General features: G+C 36.2%; 5 protein-coding genes across 9 annotated transcripts; 4 read left to right on the top strand and 1 right to left on the bottom strand.

Moving 5' to 3' along the window:
* The first annotated feature begins 2,291 nt into the window (after positions 1-2,291).
* Positions 2,292-5,267, top strand: hfp (Poly(U)-binding-splicing factor hfp). 4 transcript variants are annotated; one of them, XM_040721343.2, is made up of 4 exons: positions 2,307-2,425; positions 2,500-2,574; positions 2,711-3,130; positions 3,197-5,267. In XM_040721343.2, exons 3-4 carry the CDS (start codon positions 2,723-2,725, stop codon positions 4,460-4,462), a joined length of 1,674 nt encoding a protein of 557 aa, XP_040577277.1. In that variant the 5' UTR covers positions 2,307-2,425; positions 2,500-2,574; positions 2,711-2,722; the 3' UTR covers positions 4,463-5,267. The 4 variants fall into 4 exon arrangements, with proteins under 4 accessions (XP_071747861.1, XP_040577277.1, XP_071747862.1 ...); XM_071891760.1 differs by having other exon boundaries at positions 2,292-2,574; XM_071891761.1 differs by lacking the exon at positions 2,500-2,574 and having other exon boundaries at positions 2,311-2,425.
* Positions 4,627-5,142, top strand: LOC121126059 (pre-rRNA-processing protein TSR2 homolog). The gene has a single exon (XM_040721345.2). The coding sequence runs from the start codon at positions 4,627-4,629 to the stop codon at positions 5,140-5,142; it is 516 nt and encodes a 171-aa protein (XP_040577279.1).
* Positions 5,267-8,187, top strand: LOC121126055 (squamous cell carcinoma antigen recognized by T-cells 3-like). Its single transcript, XM_071891759.1, has one exon. It carries the CDS (start codon positions 5,267-5,269, stop codon positions 8,093-8,095), a length of 2,829 nt encoding a protein of 942 aa, XP_071747860.1. The 3' UTR covers positions 8,096-8,187.
* LOC121125881 (ATP synthase mitochondrial F1 complex assembly factor 1) lies at positions 7,055-9,640 on the top strand. Of its 2 annotated transcripts, none has more exons than XM_071891763.1 (4): positions 7,055-8,375; positions 8,425-8,569; positions 8,635-9,000; positions 9,302-9,640. In XM_071891763.1, exons 1-4 carry the CDS (start codon positions 8,206-8,208, stop codon positions 9,485-9,487), a joined length of 867 nt encoding a protein of 288 aa, XP_071747864.1. In that variant the 5' UTR covers positions 7,055-8,205; the 3' UTR covers positions 9,488-9,640. The 2 variants fall into 2 exon arrangements, with proteins under 2 accessions (XP_071747864.1, XP_071747863.1); XM_071891762.1 differs by having other exon boundaries at positions 7,238-8,375; positions 9,059-9,640.
* Positions 9,058-10,735, bottom strand: LOC121126058 (WD repeat domain phosphoinositide-interacting protein 4). Its single transcript, XM_040721344.2, has one exon. It carries the CDS (start codon positions 10,733-10,735, stop codon positions 9,662-9,664), a length of 1,074 nt encoding a protein of 357 aa, XP_040577278.1. The 3' UTR covers positions 9,058-9,661.
* Between the last annotated feature and the right edge of the window lie 664 nt (positions 10,736-11,399).

The following is an 11,399-nucleotide window of genomic DNA, read 5'->3' as shown; positions in this document are numbered from 1 at the left end:
AATACTAATTTGGATTCAAAGCAGTTTGATCCAATATACATAATGATACTTAAATTTATATTTAATACTTAACAATTTTTTCGTTACAATTTAATCTTTAGAATTTTTACTATATTGATTTTATAGAGGTTTTTTAAATCAGTTTGAATCATTCTAAAAAATGGTAACAAAATCTTTTTATGAGAAGGTGGTATCTTAGAAGTCATTCATGGAGTGAACAAATCTTTTTAGTGAACTGATTCAGTTCACTAAAAGGAATCACAATTTCCAGCATTATACAAAGCATAATTTTCCCACACAAAAAAAAGAATAAATCGGCAATGAAAGAATCATTTTGGTACAATATTGCAATATACAATAGCATAGAGGGTATGACGACTTGGCATCATATTTTCGAAAACATACAATGATAAATATTCAATGCTACTATCTCCCTCAGTAAAATTGTAATTTGTCCTAGGAGAGAATAGGATTTCATTTTTTCCTTAAAATGTTATTAAACCCACCAATGAGTTTGCGCAGTAGATCTGTTACCACTCCAGATATTTACTGAGCCAACCGTTATTATTTACCGATTTTAACATATAAAGTATTGAAACTTACACCTGGATCCTGGATGAATTAGGTAACTAGTTTATTAATTATTGATTGAACCCCAAAAAACATGTTTTAGTCGATATATCCACCTTCAGAATTGATGGTGAGCTCCTACCAGTGGTGGAATCTACTGCATACCTTTTGCATGTACTCAGCGCTCATGGAGGCACAGGCCTTGTTTACAGAGGTATTTAGGGCGCGGGTGCTGTTGTGGCGTTTCCTGCAGATCTTGAATTCCGCGTGCGCTTAGACGGAATAGTTTAGAGGGTTCAGGTCTGGACTCTTCGGTGGCCAGAAGTTCATGTTGGCCTGGAGCCACTCTTGGGTTTTCTTTGCAGTGTAGGTAGATGCTTCATCTTGTTGGAACACTCAGGGAGAATTGTCTATGATGGATTTGATTCATGGAATAACATTGGTGCCCAAAATTGTAAAATGTAAGAACCGAGGATAATCATTTCTATTAATCTCAGCAAGATAAGCGAATGTGAAACCATTAAACTAGCTACATCTTAGTGTCAATGTCAAGATTACCTTTTCACATTTATCACAGATAGAATGTATTTTTGCAACTACACTACTAATTATGCTATTATTATATAAAGTAAAATTAATAACAATTTTGAGTATTGAAATGAAAATGGCACGGAACAATAATGTCTAATATCATATTAAAATAATCAGTCATTATTCAACCATTTCCTCTTCTCTCTTTCTTAATTATCTACTAAGGATTTACGTTATATATATTGTACATCCTTCACCAAAAAGATAATTCTTAATTTTAACGGATAAAGTTTTCGATCTAAACTTTACTTTTGGTATTTGACCCGTAGAAGAATGTTAAAGGTAATATATGTATCAATCTCAGATTGAAACACTTACTCTATGCATTTTTTTTAATCAAAAACATTTTTCTTCCACCATATATTAATTGTAGCACCTAACTTTAAATAGATTTTCGGATGCTGTTGAAATAAAAATTGAGTAATATTATATTAAGTCTCTGAGGTTTTCCTATTATTTTTTTTATTAACCATAAAAAATACGTATACCCCTACACAAGGTTAAGTGATTGACCCTTGGTTCACTCCAGATATTAGTAGAACTCATTGGAACTGGACTCTCCATGTATATATGTAGTGTTCCATGCAGTATATAATATTTATGATTAAAATCCATACTTTCTGGCTATAGAGTTTTGTGACCTACGTCATAAAATCCCTTATAGCAGAAGGTGACGCAATTTTGGGGCTAAAAGTTGATATTTTTTACTACATCAAATGGAGACATTTCCAAAAAACATTGATACAATTCGAATTGATGCGAATTATAAAACACTGATATTTGAATTAAGTCAACCGAATGTGTACTAGAAATCCTTAAAAAATGGCTAAAATTATACATCTATTATTTATATTTTGAACGTTTATTAGGTTCGAGAAAAGTGAGATAGTTTCCATTATAATAGAGAATTCGTATTTACAATATGGAAATAAGATACAATAACATATTATATAAAACATTTTAGGGTCAGATCTGGGACATATTTATATATGTCCCACGTTAGATCTGTGAGTTCTATAAATATCTGGAGCGGCATCTCATCGGTGGGTTTAATAACATTTTCAGAAAAAACAAAGGGGCAGGTTTTTTAGTCAGTATGTACAGTTTATTTTGTTCTTTAAAACATAATTGTCTCTTCTTTATTCATAAGTCACGTGGTACAATGTGCATCTACACCAATCCAGTGCCCCTCCAGTTATTTATAGAAATAATTGGTCAGATACAGTATAAAACTCGGCATTAAGAGATATATTTGTGGTAGTCAGTAAGATAAAAGTCATTTTTGCTTGTTGGTTCCATTTTAACATGTTCCTGTCTATTTCTTTAATATTAATTAAGAGTGGGGGCTTCATTGTATACAAACTTGGTTGTGTAAGGCTCCCAAAATGGACTATAACAAAATTGTGACGTCACGTGAGAAGGCTTTATTATATTTAATTATGCTCCTCCCTTAAAAATGGCGATTGTATTTAATATTTTTATGACGTCATAGAACTTTGTTTTTTCACCGAGTATTAATTTATATTTTTTTGTTATTGACTAACTTAAGAAACGTCTTGATATGATCCCTCCTCCGGAAGAAGGATATCGTCCCGATCCCATCACGGATTTGGATCAAACGGGTCATCTCATCTCCGGCCCGGGTGCTCGTAAAGATGTTGGAGGTCGGAGTAACTCTCATTCCTTGAGCAGCACGGGAAAACTGAGCTCGGATCAATATTTGGCTGTTCAAAAAGCCAAGAAATACGCGATGGAGCAGAGTATCAAGATGGTTCTCATGAAGCAAACCCTTGCGCATCAACAGGCGCAAGCCAAAACACTGCAAAGGCATCAAGCCATTGTCCTCATGTGCCGGGTCTACGTGGGATCCATCAACTTTGAAGTGAAGGAAGACACCATCAAACAGGCTTTTCTTCCTTTTGGGCCCATTCGATCCATATCCATGTCCTGGGATCCCATCACGCAAAAGGTTGTTTCTCTAGTAGATGAATCAAGGATGAATGATTAATAATGATGTTTCTTTCCCTCCTCACAGCACAAAGGATTTGCATTTGTGGAATATGAAATGCCAGAAGCGGCTCAACTCTCTTTAGAACAAATGAACGGAGTTATCATCTCCGGTCGAAACATCAAAGTGGGTCGCCCCTCCAACATGCCGCAAGCACAAGCCGTCATCGACGACATCACAGAAGAAGCAAAGAAATATAATCGCATCTACGTTGCATCAATTCATCAAGACCTGAGCGAAGAAGATATCAAAAGTGTCTTTGAGGCCTTCGGCTCTATTAAATTCTGTGAACTCACCATGTCTTCCGTACCCGGACGACACAAAGGCTATGGATTTATTGAGTATGACACGCTTCAAAGCGCACAGGATGCTATAGGCTCAATGAATTTGTTCGATCTGGGGGGTCAATATCTACGTGTTGGAAGAGCGATTACTCCTCCAGACACTAAGAATCAAGGACCTCCAAGTGCTGTACCTGCATCCATGCCTACAGCAGCGGCCGTTGCAGCCGCAGCTGCAACGGCTAAGATCCAAGCTATGGATGCGGTTGCTAATAACTTGGGTTTAACCTCCGATGATATCATCAATCGACAACAACAACAGTCAAACCCCTCGACTCAAGCACCTCCTGCTCCTTCAATAACGACTGCTCCACCTGAAGTTGTCGAATCCATTATTCCACCGGTTCAAACTGTGAGTGAGACGACTCCAGTTTCTGCACCTCAACCACCAATTTCCTTTGCATCTTCCTTACCTCCACCAGGTGTTGCTAACCTTTCTTCAATCGGAGGGAGTGTTGTATCCACTACTGTTCCTATGAATGATCCCAAAGCAGAAAAAGAAGCTGCTCAAAGAAAGCAACAGGAAGAGCTTCAGAAAAAGCTAATGGAAGGCCAGGAGCCCTCAACACTTCAACAACAAGAAAATATTTCCATTAAGGGCCAGAGTGCCAGACATCTAGTGATGCAGAAATTAATGAGAAATAGTAGAGAGTCTGTGGTGGTTCTACTCAAAAATATGGTCAATGCATCAGAGGTGGATGATGAACTTGAAGAGGAGATTCAAGATGAATGTTCTAAATTTGGAGAAGTGTCTCGTGTTATTATTTATCAAGAGAAGCAGTCTGAAGAAGATGATGCTGAAATAATAGTCAAAATATTTGTGGAATTTAAGGATCATTCATCTGCCAAGAGAGCCAAGGATTCATTGGGAGGTCGTTTCTTTGGTGGAAAGATTGTTGTTGCGGAGATTTATGATCAAGATCTCTATGAACATAACGATCTCTCCGGATAAACTAATCCATTTACTTGCATATATAAAGACTCACATTCTCATGATGATATTTTATACATAAAGACATTTATTTTTTAATACTACTATATCAATATCTCTTATTCCTCTAATTATGACATTTCCTTCTTTTTTGCTACTTATTTATTTGTTTTGTAGACTTACAAATGTCCTCGACGGAGCGATCATATTTCCTTACTGCAATTGAAGCCATTCTTAGTAATTGGACTGCCCTGCAATTAGCCATCAGTCAAAATGCAGCAGGTTCCAATTCCATAGCGGTTGGAACTTGGATGTCAGGGGCTATCGTCTCTTGGTTTGAGGAAAACAAAAATGTGGAATACTATGAAGCCACTGAATTGCTGGAAACTATATTAAACCAGGAATTTAATTTGATTGTACAAGACGGATCTGCAGATGAAATAGGAAGGCTCATTTGTGAGTTTCACAGTTTGATATTCCATCAAAAATCCAATGAGGAGAATATTATAAATAGACTCAAATCTTTGCCCAAATGTGACCTCTCAAAGTGTAAAATTGAGGATCCTGATTCTTCCAATCCTATGTTTGAAGAAGGAAATGATGATGCGATGGAATGTGAGAGTAGTAAGCCTTCCAAAGCAGTGAATAATCAGCCTGATGAAGATGGTTGGTTCACTGTTCCCAGTAGAAGCAAGAAATAATTGTTTTTCATTGTTGGTCTCTTAACTTTATAATAATATATGTTAGAATAAAGATATCACAACAATGATGATAGTATTACTTAAATGTATCTGTATTTAATTTTCTTTTTCTCGTATTTCTAGAATGTCTCTCGAAGAAATGGATCAAGACGGAGATCTAGTGAATGATGAACAGGATAATGATTCCCTGGATGATGAAGATATGGAGGATGCTCGTGAAAAGGAACTTAATGAAAAGCTCAAAGCAGTTAATGAGACATTGAAGAATAATCCTTATGACTATCAAAGTCACATTGATAAAATATCTGTCCTCAAATCCCTTGGTGAATTAGAAGAGCTCCGTCTCGCCAGACAGACTTTTTCAAAGCTTTATCCCTTGAGTGTTGAACTATGGTTAACCTGGCTTCAAGATGAGCAACGACTAGCTTCTAGTCCCAAAGAGCGTAAAGAAGTATGTCATCTTTTCAAAAGAGCAGTGCAGGACTATTTGTCCGTTGATATATGGATCGAATATTGCTCCTTTATTCTTGGGGATGTTGGTTCTGCAGATGGTGTTAGTTCGGCGAGAGAAGTGTTTGAGGAAGCAGTTGCAGCCATTGGACTCCACGTAGGAAAAGGTTATCTTATTTGGGGTGCTTATAGGGATTTTGAAGTGGCTGTAATGAATTTGCATAACAAAGGCTATGAATTTGTTTTTAAAGTTTTTCAACGACAGTTAGCCATACCATTGCTCAACATGGAGAAAAGCATTGAAGAGTTAAAAGATTTCGAAGACATTCCGGATTTTAAACGGTTCTCCTCATCCTCCTCACTCTCCTCCGTTTATCAAAATTCTCTGAAGAAACTACGGGGAAAGGAAGAATTTGAAAATGCCTTACTTCAGACAGTTGGGGACTCTGAAGCGAATTTTATTAAATATTCTGAGTACATTCAAGCTTTAAGGGATAATAAATCCTCGAGCCCTCCTGAAATACAAAATCTATATGAGCGTCGCATAACAGATCATTGTCTCAATCCCATTAGTTGGATTGAATATTTAAACTATTTGGACTCTGTTCTCAAAATTCAAAGTATTGCCATGTCTGTTTATCGTAGAGCTATTCGCAACTGTCCTTGGTCTGGAAATTTATGGTGTAATTATATCAGAGCCCTTGAAGTATATGGATCTGATCTCAAGGAAATCACCAAAGTATTTGAAGAAGCTTTAGCATCTGGTTTTTCTGATCCTGTGGATTATTCACGGATTTGGATAAATTATATTAGTTACTTTAGAAGAAAAATTGACGATGGTAATGAGTCCGAGGATAGCTCAAAAGCAAAAACAGACTTAAAAGAGATTTTTGAGCGTGCTATAGATCATTTAGATGGAATTCCCAATTCTGACCCAGAATTAAAGCTTTCTAGATTTTGGGCATCAGTGTCTGGCGATCGTTTACGAGATATGGAGACAGCCAGAAAATGTTGGGCTAAAATTGTACATCTAATCGGTGATCGTATGATTTATTGGACGGAGTACGTAACTCTCGAAAAGTTGTACGGGGATAGTAAGCATTTAAGAAAGGTATTTCTTAGAGGTATGGAAAAAATTAAAGACTTCCCTGATTATTTTGCTCATCTTTGGCGCCAATTTGAGCTTGAAGAAGGAGATTTAACCCAACTACAGAATGCAGAAGATAAGATACGAAAATGTTTGCTCATCAATGAAGAAAGACTAGCGAAAAAGACGGCTCAGACACAGGAGTTTAAAAAAAGCCAATCGGAGAAAATTGAGAAAAAGAAAGATAAGGACAAGGACAGAAGAAGGGAAAAACGAAGATTTGAAGCAGAGGATCGACAGACTCAACGAAAAAGGAAGATGGGTGTTATAGAGCCACAAGGATTTCAAGTTATTATTGAGGAGGACGATGACAATGGGGGGAAAAAGTTGAAAAAGGACTCAGATGAAAATGTATTTAAAGCTCCCTTCCCCTTTGAAAACAAGGCCTTATATCAGCGAAATATTGAAGAAACTCAGATAAAGCACCTTTCTGGCTGTTCACAAATGAAAGAAAATGAAGGAGCTGTCAAGCCACCTCCTGGCTATACACAACCCGAAGGTACTAAAAAAACCGTCAAACCTCCCCCAGGTTATCAAAAGGAAGTTAAACCTCCTCCAGGCTTTAAATCTCAGCATAAAAGTACTGCTGAAATCGAAAATGGGTCAGGATCAGGCCGTCCCAATCCTGAATTTAAAGATAAAGAAGAAAGTGACAGAACTATTTTTCTCAGTAACTTAAGCTTTGAAGTAACTGAGGAAGAAATTCGTGAAATGATGGAAAGTAGTGGTCCTGTGAAGGAGGTTCGATTAGCTAAAAATTTTAACGGTAAATCCCGTGGCTTTGCTTATGTTGATTTTGTGTATTCTGAGAGTGTTTCAAAATCAATTCTTCGAGACAATGAATTGTTGAAAGAGCGACCCGTCTATATTTCCATGTGTGATCCTAATAAGAAAGGCCATCAATTTAAATACGCTACCGTTCTCGAAAAAAATAAATTGTTTGTCAGAGGACTTAATTTCTCGACTTCCAAAGAGGATCTCATAGAGTTGTTTTCTACATATGGAAAAGTGAAGGAAGTTCGAGTGGTGACGTTTCGAAATGGTAAATCCAAGGGTATAGCCTACGTGGACTTTGAAAACGAGTCTGATGCCACTAATGCAATCATGAAAATCGATGGCATGAACTTTATGGGCCACTTTATAAACGTCGCTTTTAGTAATCCGCCTGAGAAGAAAAAAGATATGGAACCTGTATCTTGCCTAGGAGGGGGAGTTCTTAAAAAACAGGCACCCTTCCTTCCTAGATCTATTTTGAGTAAGACAAGGGATGTAACTGAGGGCTCTTCAACTTCTTCAACCGCTAATACGACGCCCAAATCCAATGCAGACTTTAGAAATCTTTTGTTAAAAAAATAATAATTAGTGAACAAAATATTCAATCTAAATTCTTATGACTCTGTCTTGTAAATTAATTTTTTAGTGTGACATTATAAATGTGTTTATTATAGGTACTTCAAAAGTTTTGCATGGCATTACGCAGATTATTCACAAATTGTGTCCTTAAAAGGGAATTAACTCATTGCTTGCACAAGAGATCCGTATATACGACCAACATAATGAGTCAGCAACAAATGGAGAACTTGGGAAATAATCCCTACTATTCAAAATATGCTGATAAAATCACAAAACTACAAAAGTAATCCATACATAAAATAATTTTGAATATTAATTCTAAATGTTTGCAGAACCTCCCCTGAGGAATTTTTGAAACGTCTGGGAACTACTGAGAAAGATAATAAATTGCCCTCTCAAGTGGAGGAGAAGGACTTTTCCTTTCCTACTCGACCCAAAAATATGCTAGGATCTGAGCCTCTCCCAATTAAAGAAAAAGTATGTGCTTTATTCACTTAAAATTTGATATGTACTGTCTAATTTAACACATTTTCCTTTTTCAGAAACTAGAATCCATCATGAAGACAGAATTGCTCATGAATAATACGAAGGAAGAAATCAGTACTATTTGGCAAGAACATCACAAAAACAAGGATTGTATATCAGCTGTAATTCCCGTTGATGTTTTCAACGAGATGAAACTTCGATTTAAAGAATTTAAAACCTTTTTGTTCCCTCTCCCGAGGAAAGAGGGCTACGAATTTATTGTTGTTCAATTTTCGGGTAACGAAGCCCATTTTACCACACTCATTAACTTTCAAGCCTATAAAGAAAATTCACCAGAGTGCCTAACAATGGTGCATTATCCAGAACTCGCTGAGGATAAGGGAATTGTCTTAATGGTTGGGGAGTTTGATAAAAATATTTTGGTAAGTGATACATCAGTAAAGAGATGAGAAAGGGAATGTTTCAACCCCCTATTTTCAGAGCATGTCCGAGGCATCCTGTCTAGTTGTTCAAGCCTTAATATATTATGGAGGAGATTTGGAGGTTGAGGGGAATCTTAAGCGCCTTAAACATTTAATAGATTTCAAATATAACACTGATGAGTTCAATCATTTTGATTTAATTGCTGGACTGGAAGCCTCCAGGAACATTCCCTTATCTCAACTCTTTTTATCGAATGTTAGCCATTCTGAAGAATAAAAAAATATTATTGTACACTTTTAGAACATCGCGGAAGCTCAATGCCTTGCAAATCAAATCGAAATGTACTATTATAGACCTTCTCCATCTAAAATTGCCTTGATGGAAACGTTTTTAAAGCGTCCGAATGAATTTAAGCACTCACAACTCATATCTGAAATGGATAATATCGTTTTGGATCTGGGGGCTGAGCAAAAGAAAAGTAGCTAAGGATCATTAGTCGTTGAATAGAGCTAGAATATAATTTGTATTAATTAAATCATGTAAATACAACACATTATATCGTGTTTTTTAACTTTTTATATAATCATATGTATTTAATAAGTGTCACTAGTTGTTTTGAAATATATATATATGAGAAGATTTTAAATGTCTCTTAAAAAATCATCGTCTCATATTTTCCCAGTCACAGTCTTCACAAAGCTCTGTTATAACATCATAGGCATTTTGATTACAAACGCCATCAGGACAGAAATGATATTTGTGGAAAGATCCGTCCAGGCAAACAGCGTAGATATATCCTTGCTTGCCAAATGTGCAAACGCAAGCACACTCTTGGGGCACAGTAAAGTTTGCAAGCGACCATTGTGAACCTGCATAAGCACCAGGAATCCCTAGAGAAGATAATGCAGAACGTTTATTCAGTTTGTAATCCTGGAGGGCAAATATATGTACAGTCCCTTTGTCTGAAGAGCAACAAAGCCATTGATCGTCAGAACTAAAATTAATGCAGTATAAATCCGCTTGATCAGAGCCTCTTCGCAATTCAACGAGCATGACTCGTCGAAGTGAATCCCAAATTCGAATTAAAGTTCCTTTTTTAGAAGCTGTGGCAATGAGATTTCCTTTCGTATTCAAGGCTAAACACCATAACTCAGTTTTGTGAGCATTCAGAGTTACAGGAGCAGAACTACTTTTTTGTTCCGTAGTGTCCAGATCTACAATTTGTAGGGATCCAGGTTTGTAGCCAGGGAAAATCATGATCCCTCTCTCAGCCTTTGCAGGACTCGCATCACAGAGTCCTCGAGGATTATCTCTTGTTTCAAGTGTATAGAGTCTCTGTGGATTTTGAGGAAATGAAAAAACATGGATTGCCTTTGGAGTAATGGCAATGAGTTTATCCCTACGAAGTTTGACATTTACAACCCCTTCGGGAAAAGTAAATTCCAAGACCATTTTGGATTGAAGATCATCGTAGATCATGACGGCATTCTCTGCATATACGCCTCCTGAACTAGAGACCATTGCAATGAGGTTAGTTCGATAGAGAATCTCAGCGATTTCGATTGATCCAAAGGTATCCGCTTTTTTTAAATGGGCCTTTTCCCGTACTGGCTCTGTATTGTAAACTCGTATTCCATCATCAAAGGCGCATACAAAGCAGGATCCGTCTTGATTAAAGCGGATAGAACGGATGTGACCCCATCCTTCCGCTAATCCCAAACGGGATTGACTCATTTTTGAAGGCTCTAAAGTATAAAGAAGATCTCAGATCACAAATATTAAATAAAATATTTATTTACGCACTGATAAAGATAATAATATTTCACAATAACATGTCAGTTGTTAATTTTTAATAAAGAAGACAAGAGAGAAGAACGTAGCTAGCAGATCGCCTACTTCATACTCTTTGTCTATGTATATTTAATATAAATTATAATGTATGCAAGTTAATAGAAATACAATAAACCTTGAATGTATGATCATTCATTATGATTCTATGACATGGATAAAATATTCACTTAATAATGAGTCTATTATAATAATGGTTTATTGATATCATGTACAGTACCTAAATGCAAATAGATTCCATGTGGCCCACATATCTTTCCATCAATGATAATAAATAACAATATTAAAACTAAGATATTAACCTATTTTAAGTAGTTAAGTAGTATTTTTTATTAACTGCATATGAAATGAGTACATTAATATATAATATCGTATACAAATTGTAACTTGTACAAGTTGCAACTCAAAGTTGAGATGGCTTATTTTAAATGAAGGATTTAGATTCTTTGTGATGTGTGGATAATGTTATGTTTGAATATACCATGGGTTGTGGATATGTTGAGAATATTTACTATTAACCAAGGTTATTTCTATTAACCCTACTATTGAC

This window comes from Lepeophtheirus salmonis, chromosome 11 (assembly GCF_016086655.4).
Source record: "Lepeophtheirus salmonis chromosome 11, UVic_Lsal_1.4, whole genome shotgun sequence".
NCBI classification, from domain to species: Eukaryota; Metazoa; Arthropoda; class Copepoda; order Siphonostomatoida; family Caligidae; genus Lepeophtheirus; species Lepeophtheirus salmonis.
Note: the sequence above shows the minus strand (reverse complement) of the source record. Positions and strands in the feature narration are given on the sequence as shown.